The 25,269-nt window shown below is 42.7% G+C and overlaps 1 protein-coding gene across 2 annotated transcripts in view; it reads left to right on the top strand.

Annotated features, from left to right (window-relative positions):
- The first annotated feature begins 811 nt into the window (after positions 1-811).
- Positions 812-25,269, top strand: part of MAN2A1 (mannosidase alpha class 2A member 1) — a 168,484-nt gene continuing 144,026 nt past the window's right edge. For both annotated transcript variants that reach the window (XM_086685499.1, XM_025924111.2), the window contains exon 1: positions 812-1,327. In XM_086685499.1, the coding sequence (XP_086541625.1) occupies positions 1,193-1,327 (135 nt within the window). In that variant the 5' untranslated portion in view covers positions 812-1,192. The remainder of the gene's footprint in view (positions 1,328-25,269) is intronic.

Below are 25,269 nucleotides of genomic sequence, written 5' to 3'. Positions count from 1 at the left end.
TCAGAGGGCCTCACCTCCACCCAGGCTGCCTGCCAGTTCACAAAAGCCGTCCGAGGTCTTCTCTCCGCCTGGGCTCAGGGAGGAGGGTGCGGGGCGGGCCCGTTGGGCGGCCCACTGTGATTGGGCACCTGAGGCCCCGCCCCATCCCGGCGCGTCGAGAATGGGCGGGGCCAGCCGCCTGCTCTGCTCCAGGGCTGCGGGCGCGTATTGACCCAGCAGCCGCCTCGCCGCGGCAGTTTCCTCCTGCTCGTGGCGGACGTTGTAGGAGCGCCGAGTGGCGCTGGAGAACCGGCGCTTCGTTTCGCAGCTGCCGCCGCCATCTCCGCATTTACAGGGCGGGAAGGAGGGAGGGGACTTGCGGCTGCAGCTGGAGCGGGCTTCTCTCCGGGGACGCTCCTCTTCTTGCTCTCCTTTTCCTCCTCCGCGCGCCGCCGCCGCCCGCCCCCTGCGCCCTCCCCGCGCAGCCCGGGTCCGGGAGGGGAGAGGAAGGGGCGCCGGGGGGCGGGAGAGGCCGGCTGGCGGACGCGCGCTCGGAAGAAACTCCTGCCCGTTCCGTGCGTCCCCGCGCCCGGGGTGCACCCTGGCCCGGCCTCGGCGGCGGCGGTGGCGGCGGCAGCAGGAAGGCGCTCTGGCGGGGGCGGCGCCGCGGGGGCGGGTCTGGCCGTCCCGGCGCTAAGTTGTGGGGCCGGGCTCCTCCCGACCCGATTCTTTTACCCTGGGCTGCTCAGACGCAGCTCGGTGCTGTCTACCCCAGCTCCGCCGATCCCGCATCTCTTGGGTGAGGGGGACACGCCTGCCCTCCTCTAGAAAACTTTTCCTGCTGACTCGGTCGGGGCGGCGGTGGCAGGAAGTCCGGACAGCGACCTCTTCTCCTCCTGCCCTACGCGCCCTGCCGGGTGCCGGCGCCAAGCTCGAGATCAAGTTTGCGGGGCCCTTTCCGGGCTGCAGGCGGGTCCCGCCTTAGGAGGGGACGCCCGACCCCAGGGAGGGCGGTGGGCCCGGGCGAAGGCCGAGGGCGCGTGGTGGCGCCGGAGACAAGGTGCGGAGTGCGGTCGGAATCCGCACCCACAGCCGAAAGCGCGGAGAGCAGGAGCCCGGGAGCAGAGAGCCTCCGGCGGCCGCTTGCAGGAGTCCACAGCCCTCCTCCTCCTTTGGTGAGGACAGTGTCCTAGCCCCGAGTGTATCGAGGAAAATGAAGTTAAGCCGGCAGTTCACCGTGTTCGGCAGCGCGATCTTCTGTGTGGTGATCTTCTCGCTCTACCTGATGCTGGACCGGGGTCACTTAGACTACCCCAAGAGCCCGCGCCGCGAGGGTTCTTTTCCTCAGGTAAGCACCGGCGTGGGGCTCCACGAGCGTAGGCGTGGGGGCCCGTGTTCCCCGCTGCTTCGCGACCTCTTCCTCCCGCCGAGGTTCCGCGCCGGGGCAGGGCGAGGCCGAACTGGAGGAGGCTCCGAGCCTCCTACAGCCTCGGCTCTGCAGCGTTCGGACGACGGTGCCGGCGACCCGTGAGCCTCCTCCTTGCGGGCGCGCCGAGTTAACAAAGTGCCGGGCGGCATGCGGTGGCGGGATCGCGCTCCAGGGTAGTGGCCATGTTCCCGCACTCGCATTCGGGCCTGCTGGGGTGGCCTGGGGCACCTGCCGGTTGGGGAACCGACGCAGCGCCCGATTACCGCTCTTGGGCAGCCCCGCGGCACACACAGGGTTAAGCTGCACAGACCCCCCCCCTGAGCGCCCCCAGTCGCCAAAATTGATCAGACAGACCCCATCTGGTCTGTTTTTTCACCCCACTGTCTCTCGAGAAATAAGCAAAAGTTTATTTCGTGTTGCAGACCTCTTAGATGTGAATCTGTAGGGTTGATTTTAGTGTCGTCATTCTTCAGCTATTACATAGGGTTTGTTTGGAGCAGACGTGGGAGCCCAGTAGGGAAGCGCGTGTTATACTCAAGCCGGAAGCTGTGGGGCGCTCAGTCCTGCGCCCAGTGGTCAAATTCTCCATCGAGTTGGGAAACCACTGGTCTTAAGTCTTTTATTTAAAGTTACTAAAAATAAGCAAACAGACAACCGGTTCTGTTTGTAAGGATACCGCGCCGCGTGTGCGATTTCAGTTTCAATTTCTTTGCCCCTGACCTGTGCAGTTAAGAAATTTTAGTAAAACTGGTTGTTGTGTATACTCTGTAATGAATGAACCTGAAGATCTCAAAGCCGTGACAAGCTGATCTAACTACTCGACCCAGGGATATTGAACAGGTTGACGAGGTTTTTTTGTTTTTTGTTTTTTTTCTTTTCTGACCATGTAAGTGCCAGAGAATATCCTTGCCATTTGTTCTTGTGTTATGCTAGGGCGAAAGGCTTGAATTTAATTAAAATTAAATTGTGAAAGTGAAAAAAGACCTCTTTGTGGATGCTGTCATCCATACAGAGCCCTCAAAATGTTTTGCAGGTGATAGGTATTAGAAACATGTTGCAAACATGTTTCAAAAAATTTAAAAGCTTCTTCTTAGGTAGTAAGCACTGTGGAGCATCTTTCAATCTTCACTTCAGAGTCTGTCCAGTGCCTGTTCATGAGACTGGATAAAAGTTATAAAAGCGGGTGGGGAGTTCACCCTGTGAAGCCATAGCAAAAGGAATTCTAAGCCTTGCTTAATATGTTGTATAATTTGGGGACTAAACTTGCTGTGATTTTTTTTTTCACCCCAGTAATCACATTTTCAGAATTTTCTCCATTACAGGAAAAATCATAAAAGCTGATATATTTTACTTAAGCTGTTATCTTGAATAATGTCCTTTGGCTTTGGCTTGGTGATCACTTGGAAGTGATTTATGCAAACATCTGCGGCTGGGGTTTTCTGGCAACCTTGACATTTTACTGTTTCTAAAGAAGTGAGTGACGCATTCAGTTACTGGGAAATCTTCGGCAAAGTTAATTCCAATATTTTAATATCCAGCCTTAGTCCTCCTCAGGGGGCTGAAGTTCTGCATAGAGCAGAATGCATTTGATGGAAAGTGGCAGTGGTTGCTGGAAGAGAAGGCTCTTGTATGTATTCTGTTTTGTGTGCAAGGAAGAGGATTTGGAAGGTGGAGCTTTTTATACTTAAGGTTGCCGTTCTCAGATTTTCAGGACTGGATTTTCATTTCAGGAAGAAAGCACTTTTTACTGATTTGGTTTTGGAGAGCCACTGAATTCCCAAACAGGTGGACAGGATAAACACTCTGTAAGTCCAACTCTTGTATGTCTGACATCAACCTCTGTGTCTTACAGGATAAACTCGATCCCCACCGCTAGTAGATGAGGAACCTGAGGCACAGAGAGATTAACTTGCCCAAAGTCACACAACTAAAAGCTGAGATTTGAACAGGTGGCCTGTGGAGTCTAGGCTCTCAGCCACTTAATAGTATACTATCTCATAGTAGTTCTTTGCCTGATGTTCAGGCCTCAGTCTGTCTGCAGAAAAGGTCTGATGTGGAAGATAGAGCATGTTGCTCTGTGTTTCCTTAGCTTATGACTTTTTTTTTTTTTTTTAAAGGAACTTTCATTATGAAGCTGTAATGAATGTGCTCCTTTCTCTGAAACTTTAACGTTTGAGATTTATATCTCTCCCAAAATGTCTCGTTGCTCACTTTGCAGCTAAATATTGTAGTGAAAACCATTATGCAGCACAGCATATAGTCTTTTGAGTTGCTTTTTTATTTTTTTTTCATTACTGCTAACTCCCATGTAAACCTTAATTTGATGAGAACACCAAACATAACAAAAGGAGCTTGCCATATATTATGTATCTTTGGTGAATTTGAAGCAAGCTAGTCTGTCACTGTGCATCATTTTTGGTGTCTAGTAGAATGACTTATCTATAAAGGGATTGATTTCCACTGAATTTTAGTTTAGGATTTAGGATTTTAGTTTCTTTTGGTCAGTGTGGAACCTTTAGTAATGTATATGGTCTCTTTGTAAGCAAGATATGTTTTAAGCCATCCTAAATTGAGAGCAGTCTATTTGCTGTTGTTCTGGCTTCATCCGTTTTCCTTCCTCCTACAACTCTGTGTTTTCTACTACTTGGCCAGACTCTGGGGCAGAAGTAGGCCCAACTCAGGGTACTTTCATTTGTCCCACCCTGGGGCAGATGCCTGCCTCTGACATAGTCTTTGGAAGGCTTTCTCCTGTGCTCCTGGGAGGAATTCCTTTGAGGATTGGAGGCAACAGGTGGTCTTATCTGTGTTAGCTTCTCTGTATATTTCAGGGTTAATAAATCTCAGCTAGAAAAATTAATTAAACTTACACTTCAGTTGAGAGGCTGGCCAGGGCCTAATGCCCTGAAAGATGCTTTGAGGTATTGCAAGAATTCTAGCAGCTGGAAAAGAGAGACTTGGTTAAGGTCTTCCTGAAATTCTTCATCACTTCTTATAAGCAGATTTAACAAGTTGCTTACTGTCTACCTTGTATGCAATAGGATGTCTTATTAATGTCTTATGTTTGGATCTGGAGAATTAAATTAATAATTCAGCTTTTGTATGGCACATGATTTATCTTTAAATAACTAGTGTGCTGGGGCGCCTGGGTGGCACAGTCGGTTAAGCGTCCGACTTCAGCCAGGTCACGATCTCGCGGTCCATGAGTTCGAGCCCCGCATCGGGCTCTGGGCTGATGGCTTGGAGCCTGGAGCCTGTTTCCGATTCTGTGTCTCCCTCTCTCTCTGCCCCTCCCCCGTTCATGCTCTGTCTCTTTCTGTCCCAAAAATAAAAAAAATAAAAAAACGTTGGAAAAAAAATAAATAACTAGTGTAGACTGTGACCATAGGTATTAATATTAACTCTTGGGAATCTCTTCAGAGATTGGGACTCTGATAGAAAATGTGAGAGTGAAGGTCAGACTTTATCTTTGCCCAAATGACAGTTATCAAGCAAGAAAGTGAGAATGTCTTTAAGATACTTGATTAAAAGACTTGGGAATGTGGAGGCTTTTATACCTTTGGATTTTTAACTCCTATTGTGAATAAACCCGTATAAAAATATGCTTAAATGGTCTACATCTCTAGTACCTTTTAAAGAGCCCAACATAGCTGATATTTAATAAAAGTTGCCTTTAATCTTCCAGTTATGTTTCTTGCTTTTAGAAATCTGCAAATCTTAAGAATGCTATGTAGAAAAATAGGGTGTGCCTTGCTTCTCCGTACTCTAGTGCAGAGAACCTCTCTCTAGGTTATAGCATTTGTTGCTAGGGCTTGTGCGCTTGTGTATAAGGGATTTTGTTTCATTCAGGGGGCTGTAATCTTTGAGATCTGTGACTTTGGGGACGTGATGGAACTTTGACATTGGTGGCAAAAGGGCATTGAAGAGGAATGCAAGAACAGGAAAGCCCCTGGAGAGGCTGGTCTCCACCACCCCCTCTTAAGGTCGGCAGTTCTGCAGAACTCCTGCTCACCAGGTCTCACTAAGACCCAAGCTCACTTCCTGTACACCACCTGGGGCAAGAGTGCATCTGGTCTGAAGACTTAAGTCTATTATTTTTTTAATTGAATTGAATTTGTTGTTTGCAGATCAGCACTGCTCTCAGTGCCTAAACAAATACTTTTGTTTGGGAGATGTTGTAATCCTATTTATCAGAAAGGCATCTTCTCTGTGACTCATTAGTTAGCTTTATGGGGTATCTGGGCTGAGGGCAAATTAACTAAAATTACCACTTCGTTGTTTTTGAGTCAGGTTTTTTTTTGTTTTTTTTGTTTTTTTTTGTTTTTTTTTGTGATAGATGTTAAAACTTTGGTCTTTTTTAACAGACTGGAATAAGTGTTGAGATTTTTCCTGGAATTAGTAGTTCAGTAGCAGCCGTTTATCCCTTGCTTTATTCTTCGATCCCAGTGGTCCTAGTTTTCCCTTGTTGTTCCCTTGCTTCCAGAGAGACCTTTAGAAAGTGGGAGGATATTCAAAAGCATGGGATATGACCTCTGGATGCTGGATTGGAAGGGCCTTACTCGTGCTTTTGACCCCTTGTGTCTTGGTGGTCGAATTCCAGGTAGCATCAGCTTTTACAGTGCAAGTAGAGCTAAAGAGAGGAGGAAGAACTCCCAAAGAGTGGGTTTTGCTTCTTTTTATAGTTGTGATTATTAGGTTGATCAGGAATGCAGATAGACTATTTTGGCTAAAGTGGGTTTCTGTTTCGGGTGTAAATTTCAAGCCAGGCTGCTAATTTTAAGGTTGAAACCATGTTTAAGTTCAAACAAATTTGAGGGGTGATTATACTGGTAACCTAGGGCTTGAGTATTGGTATATTTGTCTTGTGATGGGTAATAAATAATCTGATTTGAATGAAATGAGTCTCTCAAGGGTACAACGTAACTTTTGTGACATAGTGTATTTAATGTCATGTTATTTGTACTGTTAGGCAGACAAGCACATAGTTGGTATCCAGTAAATATTTTATGTTGTGTTTGTAAGTCTAACATACTGTTTTCTAAATAAAAGGTCACCTTTGAAGTACTTCAGCTGAAAACTCCCATGCCTTTTCTATTCTGTGCATTGTAGGATGCTTTGCAGCATCCCTGGCATCCATCCAGTAGAAACCAGAAACACCTTTCTTCTTGCCCCAGTTGTAGCCACCAAAAATGTCTACAGACACTGCTAAATCTCCTCTGGGGGAAGAAATCAACCCTGTTGAAAATCACTTGGCCAAAGGCCTGTTCTTTATACCCTTTGCATTTATACCCTTTGTTAGCATTTTGCTTTTTAGGAAGGAAAGATCAGAAGACTTAGCTCTAATTCTCAAAAGGAGAAGTAACATTTTTTTTTTTATATGAAATGAATCCTTTCTCTGGATGCCGAAAATTCACTTACATTTTTAGGATTCTAAATTGCAGTATGTTACTGAAAACACAAGCGTAGATATTATGTTCACATGCAAGTTAAAGAAAAAGTGGAAGATTATTGTAATGAAACTTCCTTTTTTTTTAATTGAATAGACTTGTGCTGAGAAAAATGTTATGGCAGGTGATAGTAAATAAATCATCTTTTACTTTCTGTAGGTTGAATTAGAGGTTAAAAGTAGTCTAGGTATATTCCCCTTGTCTTTTTGCCTAGGAAGGTAAGATACATTGATTAGTAACAAGGTAGTATAAAAATCATAAACATAATTTGAGATGTGTGAAGTTTTCTCAGGCAAGCTATTTACTTTCTAAAGTGCATTTGTTTTATTTATGTTAATTTTGATGATTCTAGTTACTGCATTTGCTATTTCTTCTGGAAGAAAACCAGGAAATGGATAGAGACTTCCCTCTTGTTCATTTCATTTTGTTTTAAGTAGGTTTCTTTTAAAGGAAGGACGATGGAAGTGGGGTAGGGAAATAATGAAGTTCTTGGCAGTTATTCCTTTCCTTTTGTGCCCCCAGATGTCTGGTCTTGAATTCAGTCTAAGTCAGCTAACTGTGGCCAAATCTGACCCACCACCTGTTTTTTGTAGGGCCATAAGCTAAAAATGGTTCTTATGTTTTCAAGTGGTTAAATATTTCGTGACATAGCCACACTAGTTTTGCTATAAATCATCTCTGGCTGCTTCTGTACTACAGAGCTGAGTAGTTGCCACAGTAACTCTCTGGCCCAAAAAGCCTAAAATATTTCTTCTCTGGCCCCTTACTGAAGAAGTTTGCCAACCCCAGGTGTAACCTGTGTTTTTCTATTATTAACGTTAGAGGCAAATAGTATGGTTAGATCTGTTGAAGCAGAGGTATATGTTGAAAATAAAATTCTTGTTCTTGTCACCTGGTTATTAGATAAACTTAGTGAAACTTTTAGTTTGTGTTTTCAGAGTGTGGTTTAAAACTGGTGTTATATACATGTTTCATGGATTTCCAAGTATCCTTGGGGAACTTCTGTGCTGGAGCATGGACATGCTTGACATGTTTAATTTGTTTCCCTTCTATCACTTGCAGATTTCTCACTACAGGACTGCTCTGGGATGGAGGGTTCTGGGGCATGAACTGCAAAATTGATCCATAGTCTCCAGATCGAAAACCATGACTTTATTGTATTTTAGATGTGCTATAATTCACAGATAGGCTGAATTCTGAGCCTAATCAGACTGCTTGGGTTAGTTAGTATTGTGGAGGGAGAGCATAGGTCCGGGCATCTTCTTCATAAACTGTAGATCTAGGATGGAACTTGGCAGACCTCTCTGAGACCCTGAAGGCTACTCACCTCGGAGGCAGAGAACTACCAGCATGTCTGCACGGGCACCGGACTGCTGCTCTTCCAAGAGTAATTAATTCCTGCTAATTTTGATCCTTCTTCATGCTTCTTGAAGGTTATGTGTGACTTTCTTCATTCCTTTTGGCACAGGCCACCATCCCATTTGTGTCCTCAGAGATTGAACTGTCATCGTTAAATTGCAGTACACTTAGTCTGAACAAAATGAGCGTAATGAACCTAACTGGTGTTGCAATTTTTAAGTATTTTCCCCCCCTATTTTTAAATGAATGCATTTGTGCATTGTTCACATGCATCTGGATTTCTCACTGGCTTCCTTTGCAGGCAGTCAGTCACCTTTGGGAGTCAAGAGAAATGAAATTCCTTTTCCAAAGGCAGAGCAGGCCTCAGATGTGACCTTTTCCCACCAGTCAGCCTCCTTGTCCTGAATGAGGAGTCTTGAGAGCAGGGAAATTTGCCAGTGATTGATTGATTGATTGATTGATTGATTTTTCTTTGTAAACACATGTTTTTTTTCTAGGACGGATGGTGTTTTGTGATGGGAAGCACTCCTCCTCATTCAGGGCAAGGCTGTACTTTGGGGCTGAAGATAGACTTTGTAGCAATTCGCCCCTGCTCCTTCATACCACAAGTATGGAAGAAAGTGGGACTTGTGGGTCCTGGCCTTTGTGGTAACATTTTTACCTGTGGAACATTAGCAGATAGGAGCCAGAGAATATGACTTACTCTCACATTTATTTTCTCCATAAAAAAGTCCTGGATCTGTATTTTGAGAGTCTATGGAGATAGTCATTCTTTTAATAGTCACGAGCACCCCTAGAAAAGTCATAATAGGAAGTCAGGCATAGAATTTTAGAGTAGGGAGGATCCTTCCAGATCAGGTAGTTTAGTCTTTGATTTTTCAGATAAGAACACTGAGACACATAAAGTTAACTTCATCAGTTTGCCCTGGGTCCTGTAACCAGTCATAGCATACCTGGAATATGCATCCTGGCCTATAATTCAGTGCTTGTTGCTGTACTTTACTCAGCATATATTTGAGAATTACCTTAGAGGTTACTAGATAATGTTACTTGCTTTGCGAGAGCATTTTAGTTATTTGAAGCAACGCAACTGCCGTTTGTGAAACAATTAGAGACAGCTGAATGCTATTTATTCATTACAAGAGTTAATTTTTAAAAGTTAGAACGGTGCCTGGCACATAGTAAATATTCAGTAAATGCTAGTTATTACCAATGAACACAGATTTATGGAGTACCTATCATGTACCAGGCACTGTGCAGGGGTTCTTGGGACACAGGACCTAAGAATACAATAAGAGTCCATGATCTTAATTCTTATTTTTGGTTTAAGGGCAGAGGCCTTAAAGGGAATTCAGCACTTAAGCCAGGTAACAACAGCCTGGCTCAAGTTGACCAAAGGACCTGGGACAAAAGACAGGCTTTTCTGACTGGGTAGGACTCTGAAGAGAGAAAGAACATTCCTAGTGTGGAGTACAGAGCTTCTGAAGGCTTGTGGTAATAAAAGAGCCTTGCACCATGAGAAGAGGTGAGGAGATTGGTTTGATTTAGGATCTTTGGTGCTTGTAAAGAGTAACTGGGAAAACATGATAGGTAGCATGGTATCAGATTGTGAATTGCCCTGAGAGCCAGCCTGGGAAGTTACATGACTCAAATGGTAGTGAACCATTGAAAGTTACGGAGTATGTCAGGAAAAGCCATGTTGGAGAATTAATTTCATAGAAAATTTTAGACCTGGAAGGGAGCTAAGAGTTTTCAATCTAGATTATTCTGGTAGCAGTGTGTAGGAAGACTCAGAAGCAGGAAGGCAGCTGAGAATCTGTTTGAGGTAATACAGACATAAGGCACTAAATCCCTATATGTATCAGTATTGAAATGGCTAGAATCAAGAGGAAAACGTGTGCAGACATTTTGTGAAAAGAAGCCTCAGGGCTTTCTAACAGATTTTTATCAAGGGTAACGATGGGTGTGGCTTGAGTGAAAAATTTTCCCACTTCTTTCCTTTAGGGCATTTGGAGAATTAGCTAAAACTGTTTGCATAAAGGGATAGTTTGGAAGATAACCCGGTTTGGGAAACCAACCTCACGTTCATGTATGTTGAGGTGGATGTTAGTGGAGTAGCCACAGGGGCTGGGGTGCCCAAGTGAGAGATGAGGGAAGGGAGATGCTGATCTGGTAGTCATCAGCAAAGTCGGAGTGGATGAGCTCACTCTGGACTGTGCTTTGTGAGAAGAGAGCAGACAGCCAAGGAACATTTCTTATAGCCAAAGCTATGCTTCTCATATTGAGATTATTGTGTAGCAGATGCTAATATAATGAAGCAGCTTGTATTCAAATTGTCAGAAACCAGCTCATTGATCAGCATACCTAAGAAAAGATAAGACTGTCCTAAGGAAGGATTTCAAAGGAGCATTTCAATAGGAAACTAAAAAAGACCCTTCTCATTCTGGGCCCAAATTATGGAGCTAAAGGATTTTTTTTTTCTAGGTTATAAGAACAGAAAATAGGTAATTCTCTCTCTCTCTGTCTCTTTCTTTCTGTGTGTGTGTGTGTGTGAGAGAGAGAGAGAGAGAGAGAGAGAGGAGAGAGGGAGAGATGGGTTTATTAAAGATCAAAAAACAACACTTAAAATAGGGACTTAATAGCTTACGGTTGTTTTTAAGGTCAGACAGATTTCTGAGTACCCCCATACTGCCTCTTGTTGATAGTAAAGAAGAGCCCTTCCTTTTTGATGAGTGGCTGACCACACCCTCCCCCCAAACTGAAGAAATTACAACTGTCTTTGACTCAAGGCCAACTTTTGAAAATTTGTAGGGTCCAGTGACAACACTTGAGATACAAGGTATTTCTTAGAACTTTCAGGGAGAAGATCTAACCAATGATTGTTTATAAGAAAGAAAAAAAGATTTGAGAAGAACCCAAGGAATTTGTATCCTTAATTCATCTTTATAGCTGACTGTGTGGTACTTAGAAATTTGTTTTCATTACATTTTTATATATCATACTGTGCCTTACTATTGCGTTTGTTCCTTCTGTGGTATTTACCATGCCCCACCTTGCCCTTACAGATCGATTGGTTCAGATGGACTTTTTACAAAGTCTGTAGGAGAGGATTTGTAAAGCTTTAGAATCTTTGCTGCTTGTACAGAAGAGTTAGGAAATTCAGAATTTATGATAATTCAGATGGGACTTGGCTAAATACTTACCTTTCTCTGGTCAGTAAGGAATAAAATGGGCTTATTCAGTAGATGATTAGTATAAATAAGATTGGAGCCAGGCTGATTATCTACTTAAAACAAGTCTTCAGAGACCCCCAATACTGTTTCTGTATGAAAAACCATCTTAGTCATGTCAGTCGCATTTATTTTAATAGGCTAACACTGTTTAAGTTGATTTGTATTTTCCACTACAATTCTTCTCTTTTTACATTGAAATTATGTTTCTGAAAATTACTTGGGTAAACATGTCTACGGAACTTTTATCATCAGATCCTAGCATACAACATATGCCATTCATCCATGCACAATGAGTTTAGGTGGTATGTAAATAGTACATAATGACAACCCTTGTGCATAAAGACAGGCCTATCTCCAAAAATATAAGACAGAGTAGCAACATCGACCAGCAGTCATTGACCAGGTGATATATGACAGCATGACCCTGGTTCCTTGGGATTTGTTGCTGTCTGAAAGTATATCCCGTGAACTTTCATTCATGTTCTTGGGTGGGATACACTGTTGACATTATCTCAGAGTGCTATGTATAAGAATAGAAATACATTAAAAATATGTTGTAGAAAGAAAACCAGTGTGGTTTTCAAAAAGATATTTTGCAAAAAAATGTAAAGAAAGGTAATGTTCCACAGAACAGTTTGGGAAGTAATGAATTAAAGGAAGTATTCTATTCATCAACACCTAATTTGCTTAGCACCACTTTATGTCCAGTCATTAAATGTATCTGAAAGTTATAAAACTGCATTGCATGAAAATATTTTACAGTGTAAACACATTGTGCTACTTACAAGCCCTTGTTCTAATCATCATATTGAAGAAGATACCCATTTTGCAGAATCTCGCTTTATATAATAGCTTCATGTCTAAAATGTTGTTTTAACAGGAGGTGGTTTCTTTGCAGCTGCATTGGGGTGGTGTGGATGGGGGCCATATAGTTCTAATCTCAATATACATCTGGAAACTCATGGAGGGGGGAGGGATGGGACTGTGTCCTGGAGCCTGGAGAAAGCGCCAGCAACTGGAGTCCTGATCCCATTTTTGGAGGTGGCAAAAGGATGGGTGTTCACAGAGGATGGGGGTTCACAAAGAGTGGGAAAAACCGGTGTGGCCTGTTGTTAATTTTAGGTCTGGACTGGAAGGCACAGTGATTCTGGCAGCTGCAGAGTCCCAAGGGTACCCTCCTGGGGCAAAGCATGGTGAGCTTGAAGTCCCAGCTCTTCCCTTTACAGTCACCTGCACGCTTGTCTACCTGCATCTGAGTAGCCTCTATTAACGTCATACCCAGGCGCGCGTGAGATTTGTGAATAATGATTTGCCAAGGCAAAACCCGATGCTCCTGTGTTTTGGCAAGGTTTTACGTAATTAAGTGTTCTTTGTGCTCACCTGGTGAGTGCATTTATTTCTTTGAGTGGACGAGTGGAAGCACAAAGACCATAATACCTTGGAAGAGATTCAGGCATGATAAGCTTCAGGTCTGGAAAACACCATTAAAAGGTCATTTGTCACTGTGGTTTGTGGCTTGTAACAACTTGGTAGAGTTACATGTGCAAATATGGTCCCTGCCTCAGTTCACGCCTTTTTGGGCCTCAGTACTATACATCTTAAGATGGGGAGTGGTCACTTGAGGGGTTTCTTGTCATTTTATGAAACCCAAATGCCCTCCTGTTAAGTGCCTGAGATCTGACTAAATATAAATAGCAGGGTTTTCTGTGTAGCTGAATGGTGGCTGACTGACCTGGAACTACTGCAGTAACAGTGACACCCTGCTGCAAATACAGACTCTCTTTTACCAAATCTCTGTTTTTATATTTAGTTTTAATACAGCGGCTCTTAACTGGGGATGTATGAGAATTGCCTGGTGAGCCTTCTACAATTATTAAAGGCAGATCTGTGCTCTCTGTCTAGGTAATCCCCATTCTTATCCATTGCTTTAAATTCATATTCACACTGACCACTCAGGTTTGTGTATTTTCCTGACTTTCAGACTTTGTTGTCACCCTCATACCACCACTATTCAAATACCACATTAGACACCATTAGACCACTTTCTAATGGTTCCAGAAGAGAACATTTGCCCCCCCCCCCCACCCACATTCCTTCCCCAGGACTCACTCCTTACTTCCCTAAAATGCCATCCGTTATTTTCCCAGTTGCCTCAGCAAAAGAAACAAACAAAAAACCCCCCAAAAGGCTATGTTTCTTCTTTTCCTGTCACTCCCTTCCCTAACTTCCTCTGTCTTGTCAAATCCTTCCTCTTTCCTCTGCCTCCCCTGCCTTGGTCCAAGCCACCTTGGTGTTTGGTGTTTATCCCGATTGCCCCTCCACAGCTCCAGAATAGCTTTAAAAACACTTTTTCTTCATTGATCCTACAACTGTCTAAGATGAAGATGTTGATGTTTCTTTCCTGGAAAAGTATTTTTAACTATAAAGTCTTTTCCTACATCTTTTGTTCAAATGGTCTTGTGAGACCAAAAGGAGCCCCTCGGAAAGAGGTTGTGCAGTCACATGGTGTCACCTTTCATTCCTCCATTGCATGGGCTCTGGGTTGCTGGGGCTCACAGCGCTCCAACTCTTCTGATGGGGATTTGGATGGACTTCCTCTAGTAGGGACTGCAAGTGGGAAGACACTTTCTAAGCTTTATATAGGGTCAGCTCTTTACCAGGTGTATTTGTTTCCTATAGTTTCTGTAACAAACTTAGTGGCTTAAAACAAGAAAAATGTATTGCCTTCCAGTTTTGGAGGTCAGAAGTTTGAAATGGCTCTTAGTGGACTAAAATCAAGATGTTGAGAGGGCTGCGTCTCTTCTTTGGGCTTTAGGGGAGAATCCATTGCCACATCTTTTCCAGCTTCTAGAGGCTGTCTGCATTTCTTGGCTCAAGGCCCCCTTCCAGTATGGCATCACTCTGACCTCCTCTTCCATCTTTAGATCTCCTTTGACTCTGCCTCCCACCTCCTTTTTTCCCTTTGTAAGGACCCCTGTGATTACATTGGGCCTATCCAAATATTCTGGGACAGTTTTCTCCATCTCAGAATCCTTAAGTTACTCAAATCAGCAGAGTCTTTTACCATTTAAAGTAACAGATTCACAGGTTTCAGGGATTAGAACATGGACATCATTGGGGTGGCCATTATTCTGCCTACCACACCAAGCATCATTTAAACTGATTTGTACATTCTAATTTAGCACTCATAACCACCCTATGGGTGATGTATTATCTCCGTTTTACAGATGAGGAAACTGAGGCACAGAGAAGTTATGTAACTTGCCCAAGGTTACCCTGGGGTAGTGGATCCAGAGTTTAAATTTGACTGGGCTTTATATTTTGTTTTATTTTATTTTCCAGCTTTATTGAGATATAGTTGATGTATAACATTGTATAAGTTTAAGGTGTACAATATGTTGATTTGATGAACTTACATGGATATTATAAAATGGATATTACCATAGTGTTAACTAACACCTCCATCATGTCATATAAATACTATTTATTTCTTAAGATGAGAACATTTAAGATTTATTCTCTTAGCAACTTTATGTAATACAGTATTAACTATAATCATGCTATATATTACAGTCTCAGAACTTATGATTAGAAGTTTTTTTGCTTAGTTTTGTTGTTTTTGTTTTTTATAAGTAGAAGTTGATACCCTTTGGTCAACATCTCTCCATTCTGCCTCCCAATCTCTACCATTCTAGTATTTTTTTGAGTTCACCTTTTTTAGATTCCCCATGCAAGTGCTATCATATAGTAGGTGACTTTTTCTGTCTGACTTATTTCACTTAGCATTTCCTCAAGATCCATCTATGTTGTCACAAATGGAAGGTTTCCTTTTTCTGTCGCTATTTGAATAAGATTTCACTGTGTGTGTGCGTCTTTGTATGGGAATATATCCATATGTAGATAGATGGACAGCATATGCTCACATCTTGTTTTTTTGTTTGTTTTTTTTAATCTATCCAGCCACTCTTTGTCTTTTGAATTAAGAATTCAGTCCATTTACTTTTTTTTTAAATTTTTTTGATGTTTATTCATTTTTGAAGGAGAGAGAGACAGTGTGTGAGTTGGGAAGGGGCAGAGAGAGAGAGAGGCACAGAATCTGAAGCAGGCTCCAGGCTCTGAGCTGTCAGCACAGAGCCCGATGCAGGGCTAGAACTCACAAACCGTGAGATCATGACCTGAGCCGAAGTCGGACGCTCAACTGACTGAACCACCCAGGCACCCCTCTGTTTAGTTTTAAAGTAATTATTGATAGGTAAGAACTTATACCATTTTATTAATTGTTGTCTGGCTGTTTCATAGTTTCCATGTGTTTTCTTCCTCTTGCTGCCTTCCTTTGTGACTTGGTGATTTTCCATAGTGGTAGGCTTTGATTCTCTTCTCTTTATCATGTGTGAATCTGCTGTAGATTTTGCTTTGTGGTTACTATGATCCTTACATAGAACATTTTATAAATAGAATAGTCCATTTTACTATAACAACTTCGATTGCATACAGAAACTTTACCCCTTTACTCTTTTTCCCTCCTTTCCTTTTTGATGTCACGACTTCCCTTTTTCTATTGTGTATCCATTAACAGTTTATTGTTGCTGTAGTTATTTTAATACTGTTGTCCTTTAACATTTTTACAAGAATTAAATGACTAACACTTTACCCTATTAAAATATTACTTTGAATTTGACTATATACTTAACCTTTACCAGTGGTTTTTATATTTTCATAGGTTTTCATGTTACTAATTAGTGTGTTTTAGCTTGAAGAACTATTTTCTGCATTTCTTGTAAGGCGGGTGTTGTGTGATGAATTCCCTTAGCCTTTGTTTGTGTGGGGAAGTCTATCCCTCCTTCACTTCTGAAGGACAACTTTGTCAGGTAGTGTATCCTTGGTTGGCATTTCTTTTCTTTCAGCACTTTGAATATATCATACCACTCTCTCCTGCCCTGTAAAGTCTTGGAGAGGATCTCTTTAAGTTGATTTGGTGTGGTGACCTCTTAGCTCCATGAATTTGGATATCCAGATCTCTTCAAATTGGAGAAGTTCTCAGCCATTATTTCTTTCTTCCTTCCTTTCTTTTTTTTTTTTAATGTTTATTTTTGAGAGAGAGAGAGAGAGAGAGCGAACAGGGGAGGGGCAGAGAGAGAGGGAGGCACAGAATCCGAAGCAGGCCATTGGCCTGCTGTCAGCACAGAGCCTGATGGGGGGCTTGAACTCATGAACTGTAAGATCCTGACCTGAGATCAAATCGAGGGGTTCAACTGACTGAGCCACCCGACGCCCCAGCTGTTATTTCTTTAAGTAAGCTTTCTGAACCCTTCTTTTCTTCTTCTTCTTGAATTGTAATAATGTGCAGATTGGTTCTTTTGTTGTTAACCTCACAGATGATGTATGCTTTCTTCACTCTTTTCCTTTCCTTTTTCTTTTTTCTTCTCTGGATAATTTCAATTGTTCTGTCTTGGAGCTCACTTATTCTTTCTTCTGCTTGGTCAAGTCTTATGTTAAAGGTCTTTGTTGACTTCAGTCATTGTTTTCTTAAGCTCCCGAATTTGTTTGGTTTTTATTTATGTTTTCCATCTCTTCGTTGAACCTCTCATTTTGTTCTTATATTGTTTGCCTGGTATTGTTAAATTGATTATCTGTGTTCTCTTGCAACTCTGAGCATCTTTAGAACATTATTTTGAATTATTTGCTGGGCACTTTCTATATTTCCATTTTGGGGGGGACCAGTAACTGGAGGTTTACTGTATTCTTTTAGTAGAGTCATGTTTTCCAGATCCTCTGTGATCTCTGTAACCTTGTATGGAAATTTATGTCTTTGAAGAAATCTCCACCTCCAGATTTTATGGACTGGCTTTGGTAAGGGAAGTCTTTCACTCGCGGGGAGAGGGGAAGCAGGAACATGCTAGTGATCCCAGCATGTGACCCCAGGTGTGCCACCTGTGACGCAAGTTCTAGCGGTGCAGGGGCATGTGGTGGCATTGGTTTTGAGGGTGGCATGATGTCTCTTTGGCTCAGGTTGCTGGAGTCCACAGCATTGACAGCTGCGTGGTCCTTGGCAAATGCTGCAGGGTGTCTGCAGTGGCTGTGAGGGCTGTTTGAGTCCTCACTGGCACCTCCAGGCCCAGTGGGTAGGGGCCAGGGCAGACAAGAGTGGTGTCCTAAGCTGGTGGTGCCCTCAGCTGCAGAGGCCTGTGTGGTGGAGGGCTGGTTGCAGACATACATGTAGTGGTAGGAGCCAAGGCAGGCAGCAAGGGCTGGGGCCAACCGTGGAGGCACTGGTAGTTGCAGGGGCCCTGGATGTTGATGTGCCATGAGCCACGACGGCTCAGTCTCATCACAGACACACAGCAGTGGAGGCTGGTGATGGGGGTCAGGTTGAGGACATGCAGTTGCACAGCTGGAGTGTTTGGCACCAGGTGAGTGTGCCGGTGCAGGCTAGTGACCGAAGACAGGGCCTCCTCTGTGCCCGTAAGCAGCCGTGGAGGCCCTGGCTATAGGCTTGCTCTCCTGTGGCTGCAGAGTCTCTTCCTGAGCATGTGCAGGCAGTGGAGGTTGGAGACAAGCATCAGGTTGGCGGCATGCAAGTGCATAGCTGGAGGGGCTAGCTCCATGGCAGTGGGGGTTGGCCGTGGGGTCTGGGCCGGAGTCTTGCACTTGAGCAGCCGCAGAGGCCTGGGCTGGCTGCTGGTGTGGTTCCTAAGTTCCAGAGAGGCTGAGTGGGGAGAGAGTAGGAGGGACACAGGTGGCTGGCATCAGTTAATGCCAATACATGGGAGGTGAAAGTTGGTGAAATCTGCAGAGGTTCCATGGCAGATGTGCTGGCCACTGGTTCCTTCTTCAATGGTGAAAGCTGCTGGGTTTGTCTGTAGAGCAGGTCACTGTGAACCATTCTTATTCATGCTCTGTGGCCGCTCTTGGTAGCTAGCCCCTGCTTTTTTTTTTTTTTTTTCCTTGTTCCTAGATATCTCTGTATATCTCTTGGTGTGGTACTCCCCATGACTGGGAAACCTGGTTTTACCCTGCTCTTCTTTCCTACCAAGGGGAACTGTTTCTAACTGGGGAGTTCCCTTGTGGCCCTGAGCAGTGCCGGCCTGGGGGATGGGATGATGCGCACAAAATGAAGCCATCTTCCTTCTTTTACTGTGTGGTTATTCTCAGGTGTTCTGTTCCACTGTGCTGTGAGGAGACTCCAGGGCTGTCCCATAGCTGTTTTTGTTCACAGATAGCTGTTTCATTGTTGATCTTTGTGGGAGGATGGAGGCTGGGTCTCCTGTGCTGCTGTTTTGATGATAATACTCTTGGCTTTAGAGTCTTGTTTTTTTTTTTTTTTTTTTTTTTTTAAGGTTGTTTATTTATTTTTGAGAGAGAGAGCGAGAGAGCAAGCGAACAAGCAGGGGAGGGACAGAGAGAAAGGGGGGGGGGGGGAGAGAGAGAGAGGGAGAGAATCCCATGCAGGTTCTGCACTGTCAGCTCGGAGCCCGATGCAGGGCTCAAACTCACTAGCCTTGAGATCATGACCTGAGCCAAAATCAAAGAGTCTGACACTTAACCGACTGAGCCACCCAGGTGCCCCTAGAGTCTGTTCTTAATCACAGTTGTATCCTGGAAAGTTGTACCCTTCAAAGTGATTTTACAAAGCCAGACTTTTATTGTAGTGACAACAGAAGTAATGTCTTCTTGAGTGCCTGCTTCTTGGCAGGCCCTGTGCTAAGTTCTTTTGTAACCATTCCAAGCAGTAGGTATTAGCACTTTTTTTCCCCAAAAGGAAACTGAGGCCCAAAAAGTTAAGTTATTTTATGAAGGTCACAGTGCTAGTGTACCAAAGCTGTTGTTGGACCCACATCATCTGACCCAGTGCCCATGTGCTTAACCATTCACCTAAACTGCCTTTATTAGCTAAAAGGAGTCATTAAAAATAAAGGTAATCATTATTTGCAGTTACTTAAAAATAAAAATGTGGTGAAGTATAATATCCTAGAGCATGAGATGGAAGAATCTGGTACAAGGATAATTAGAAGAATTAATACCCAGTTAAGCAGATTATCAAAAGATGCATGTTTACAAATTTATGTTACCCTCTAGTTTAGGGGTGATTTGGCAAGTGGATTATTTTTGGCTTGTTTATCTTAGATATTGCACTGACATGTGTGAAGTCAGAGACATCAGCCCCCAACCTGGCTGATCACTGGAATCACCTGTGGAACATAAACACTGCAGTTTCTGAGACTCTTCCCAAGATTCCAGGGTGGATTCCTGGGTTTTGTAATTTTGAGCAGTCTTTCAGATGCTTCTGATGGTTATTGTTAGAGCCTTTTACCCAGTCACATTTACTGCATGGTGGGCACATTTAGTGATGGAATCCAGGTCCAGAAATATCTTGATGTGATGGAGTAATATACTGAATCTAACAAAATCCAACAATACAGAGGAAAAGAAAGCGTGAATGATAGGTGGTATGGAGCTAGAGTTTCAGACTTACAAACACATACATTTTGGAGTGAAGTTTTGTTTCTTTTGAATGCCGCCTTTGGTGGCATTGGTGGTTATCTTATAAACATGTAATACTGTTTCCTCTATAGGTCTCTGAACTAGAAACTTGATTTGGTTGAGTGAAGATTTTCTATCACTATCATGGTAGGAAGAATTTCAGAATCACATTGGGTTCTTTTATCAGACTCTTTCCCTCCCCCACATCAGTTGAAAGTCAGAGCCCATTGAGCCATGCTTACTAATGGTAGTGAAAGTTGAAAAATTGTGGTTGGACTCTACAAAATCCATAATCTCTGTTTGCCCTAGAGGAGGAGTCACATATTTTACCCTACTCACAAAGTCATGATTGTCACTGTGGCCAAACATGGCTCAATTTCTATATTATTTCCCTCTTAGTCGATGAAGATCACCCTATAATTGAGGATGTTTACTTCTCATTCTTACCTCTGTTTTGGGTCACAGTGAAGATTTTTGTTGATTTACTTCTTAAAAAATGTTAGTGTTTCATTTTTATTCATATTATTTTTGGTGTAAACTGTGCCAAGAAATGACATTTAATACTTCCTTATCTTAGAGAAAATGTTGCACACAGTTTCCCCCGCCCCCAGAAATATTTGCAGTTCTTTTGTGCATCAGGCATTGTGCTAGGCATCAGGGTATGGTGATGAATAACAATAGCTGTGGTGCCTGTTCTCAAGATAAATATTTATTTAGTGATGAAGATGGGGAAATAAATAGTACATGAATAAAATAGGTAAAAGATGTAGTAAGACAAAAAATAAGTTGACATAATAGAGAATCACATGAGAAGGCTTGCTTATTTATTTATTTATTTATTTATTTATTTATTTATTTATTGAAATGTTTATTTATTTTGAGAGGGGGAGGGAGAGGCAGAGAGAATCCCAAGCAGGCTCTGCACTGCTCAATCCCACAAACCTTGAGATTATAACCTGAACTGAAATCAAGAGTCTGACGCTTAACTGACGGAGCCACCCAGGTGCCCCTGAGAAGGCCTGTTTTATACAGGATGGCTGGGGAAGGCTATGCTGAGGGGACATTTCAGGTGAGATCTGAAGTACTCTATAAAGGAAGAATGTGTATGAAGGTCTCGAGATGGGTTGAAGAGGAACTGGCTTAGAACTGAGATGAGATGAGGGTGAAGCTAAATTGGGGGAGGAGGGTAGTTGGATACAGGTCCTTACTGATGGTAGTGTAAGTGCAGTGAGAAACTAGCTCTGGATTGTATTGTAAGAAAGATACAATGCGGCTGCAGAGGTCACGGTTGAAGGGTGTAAGCGTAGGATTGGGAAATTAGTTAAGAGGCTGCTGTGTACAAGACAGGAGAGATTGTCGGAGGATTGGATCAGCATGGTTGCAGTTGAGAGGGAGAGACGTGGAGTGATTCAACAGCTATTGTAGAGGTAGTAAGGAAAGAGCTTGCAGATAGACTGGATGTGTGAGCGGGGTGAGGAAGGAGGAAGAATCCGTTATGCCACCAAGATTTGGGGAGTGACTAACTAGGTGGACATAGAGCTACTTACTGAAGATCTGAAGATGCAGAAGGCTTATTTGGGAGGGTTCTTTGGGGCATAAGTTTGAAACCCAAGTGGAGGAGCGGAGTAGTCATTTGGATGTATGGGTTTGTTTTCCAGAGAAGAGGCTTCAGTTAGAGATAGAAATGTAGATGAGACATCAGTACAAATGATGGAATTTAAACCATGGAGTGTATGAGATAGTTTAAGATAGTATAGAGACTGCAGAGGTCCCAGAAATTAACCTTAAGGCCCTTCATCATGTAGTTACTGGGGAGAGAAGGAGACTGATAAACCAGAGGCAGAAGGAAACCTAGAGCATGCTGGGCTGAGAGTAGGTGCAGAAAACGTCGCCAGGAGAAAGAAGTGGTCTAGTGTGCTAGATGCTCCTCAAGATGATGAGTCAGGTGAGCACAGCGTGTGCTTATCATGACTGACTCCATGGAAGTCTTTGGGGCCTGTTCAGGGGCAGTTTGGGTGGAGTGGTACGCACAGGCTGAATACAGCGGGCAGATGAGAGAATAGGAATTTATAAGGAATGTATATAGTGAGTACCGACTGTTGATAACCTCTGTATGTCTCTGAAGGCGCTGGGGCCCTGGAAGGGGATTGTGGGGCTAAGGGAAGCACTGGAGTTTGATTTGGTGTTTTAGACAGGATATCATGCTAAGTTGAACCCTAGGAAATTGGTGAACTGTACTATATTTGATTTATGAGAATGGCAAATTTCATATAGTTTGACCTAATGTTACATGTTATACTACTGAGAATGAGTTACTTTTGAAAAGGGAGTTTGATGAAGCAGTGTTGAGAGAGTTTTAACCAAAAGAGTACAGCCTTTGAGCTGTTGAGAGAGATGGGTTTGGAGCTCCCCAGTCAAGTGTTGGCCTTTGAAGCGGGGAGGGGGAAGGCACACATTTTTTCCACTGTAACAGGAAGGAAGATGCTGATGTACAGATTCAGCCGAGTTTCAGTGATCATCGTGATGCTGATCCCGGCAGCTAGTGTTTACCCGGGGCCAGTAATTGCGGAACAAGCTTTCAGATTTGGCTGTAGGTGCACATTGATTGATTTTGTTCATAGGACTGAGTGGCTACTGATCCTGTTTTGTCTTGTAGTAGGCTCTAAATTTTCTCCCTCAAAAATCATTGATATCAGTGAAATTTTTTTTTATTATTATTCAGTTTTTCCCTTTCATCAAAAGCAGAGTACATCAAATAGCATGACCTCCTTATCCACTCATCAGCAGTAAAACACCATGGGCATCCCTATAGAACTGATTAGCAAATCAAAGAATAAAGTGTTTTTCTCACAAGTGATTTTCTTACCCTACAGAAAATTGTCTTTTTCAGTATTGCTATCAGTATTCTTTGACTTGTCAGCATAATTGAAACGATACCTGTGATTTCTGTTACTTCAATGCAGACTATAAGTGCATCCTTTTAAGGTCATACTACTCTTCTTCTGTCTTGTGTACAAGAATTTGCTTATGAGGTATGTATATTTCAAGAATTTCAGCTGTCCGGAGGGAGGTTTTATTCCACTGCATAATATAGTTTAAAAAAAATGATTTTCATTAGACCATTCTGCTGACATATCCTCAGGCCACAATTTTCTCCGTGGACTTATTAATTCAGTACAGAATTCCAGGTACTGATCATTAATTGTATCTTAAAAACTACAATGAGATCGAAGTCGTCTTTAGCGCCTTCAGGATTATTTTTCATGAAACATCTACCTCCTGTAATATTTATTTTGAATAATATGCTCATCCATGGGTTATGGGTCTAGAGTCATTGTAGGAATATTCCCAGATGTGTGTGCTTGTTTCTCAGTGTGTGCTTGTTGAGCTCTAGGCAGCTTTGCCTTGTGCATGGCTCCAAAATTATCTTTTCCTGAAAGTGCAGGTAGGTCTGGAGAAATGCAGACACTGTATTAATTTATACACTGTAAGTGTCCGATAAAACATGCTGCATCTTTAAAAGCTCTAGGGTGGTGGTATTTTAGACAAAAGTTTTATTTTATGGATGAGGGTAGCTTTACTAGAGGCAAGATAAGCCAACATGTTCTAATTCTGCTTGGAATCAGGAACTCGATTTACTGTTGTTACCTGCTGTGGTAGAAATTGCAAGCATCCCTGACATAGACTTGTATCTTCAGTATTGGAAATATTCAACAGAATTCATCAGCAGTGATTTCAAAAAGCTGCAGTCTCTGATGTTTTGATAGTAAGTGAAGAAAAGTTTTCCTGTTATTTCAGACAGCCTTTGATAGCATGTCATTTTATGAAAATATACACAGATTAGTCTGTTGCATACCTGATTCAAATGTTTTTAGCTTCTTTGGGTGAATTTTGGGTTATGCCAAGCTTCTTTGGGTGAACTTTGGGGGACTCCCTTTGGCCTTTCTACTGAGAACCACTGTCCATCCATATGTGCTGATAAAGAAGGGTTTGTAGTATGATAGTGCTCAATGGGTTTGCTGACCTGGAATCTAACTGGTTTAGCCAGCTTCTCTTTGAGCCCTGAACTAGTGTTGTACTGATCCATCACATTTCCTTTGCTTTGCCATTTCTAGTCGTGACCTGGTGCGTATTCTTTCTCTTGCTTTTCCGTAGACGAAATGGGGCTTGTCTTACAGGGTGAGTTCTGTGCTAAAACCTTGTACTTCCTCCTTCTATATATGCTGATGAACAGGTTTCAAAGTTCTACCTCTTAGAAATAGCCCACCACCCCAGCGGTGACAGTTTTGACATGCATGGGCTTTTTCTGTCACGTGCCTCTAAATAGACCTGGGAGAGCATCTTTCAGGTCTAAGGAGACTATCTTTTGCTCTTCCACCTCCCTCCTCCCCACAAAGACAACGTGCTGCTGATTTGCTTCTAATTTTGGCTATTTCTTTTCTCATTCCAAAATATTTTCTCTAGTCCCCTCAGACGTCTTTGAGTTTACACAGTTTGCTGCAGTGGCCTTCCCTTGGAAGACTCCAGTCTGCTGACCTCTCTTCTCCCCTTGTTGATGTGGCCACTAACCTGGAAGTAGAATCCTTTTCTTCTCCTGGCTTCCCTATCAAACAGTCAACAACTATTCATAACAGACTAAAGTAGAATTTAAATACCCATAATCAGTTTTTATCATCTCGATTATGTATTTTTTTTTTCAAAAAGGGATGGTATCAAATTACTATTTTTTATCCATGCTTTTTAAAGTGGTTTTTCTCCATTGTATCTCCTGAAAACACCTTCTCATATATTTTAATTTTTAAAGAATTTATATTTCTGTATTTTCAGGGACTGAGAACATCTTCATGATATAGATGTACCATTTGACCAGTTACCTTTGGACGTTTAGGTGTTTTCCCTTTTCCCTCCCTCCTTCTTTCTGTCTTCCTATTATTTACTGGTGATAGAACTTTTGTTTTTGGGTGTCCAGAGTTGTTTTTCACTATGTATATAGTTATGTTTATTAAACCCTAGCATGGATTTTTGAGTAGTCTCTTGCTAGTTACAGTGTTACTTTGTGTTAAGGTAAGGACTCCTATCTTACCTATATCTGTCTCCCCAGTGTAGCATTATGCCTGGTACAGTAGGTGTAAAGAATTCTTGTTGAGTTCTAGAAATATAAGGGCCATGTGACAAATATTTTAGTATCTCCTGTTTATTTGAGATTCCAGAGATAGGAGTGAACAAGACAAAGATTGTCCTTGCTCTCATAAGCTGAGATATTATTCTGTATAACAAGGTTTATGTTGTAAGGACTACAAGCCTCTTAATGTGAGGATCACTTAAAAAATCATAAAGTCACACA

The sequence above is a fragment of the Puma concolor genome, chromosome A1, assembly GCF_028749965.1.
Source record: "Puma concolor isolate L17-30 chromosome A1, mPumCon1.1.hap2, whole genome shotgun sequence".
Classification (NCBI taxonomy): Eukaryota; Metazoa; Chordata; class Mammalia; order Carnivora; family Felidae; genus Puma; species Puma concolor.
This window is presented reverse-complemented; position numbering and strand designations above follow the sequence as displayed.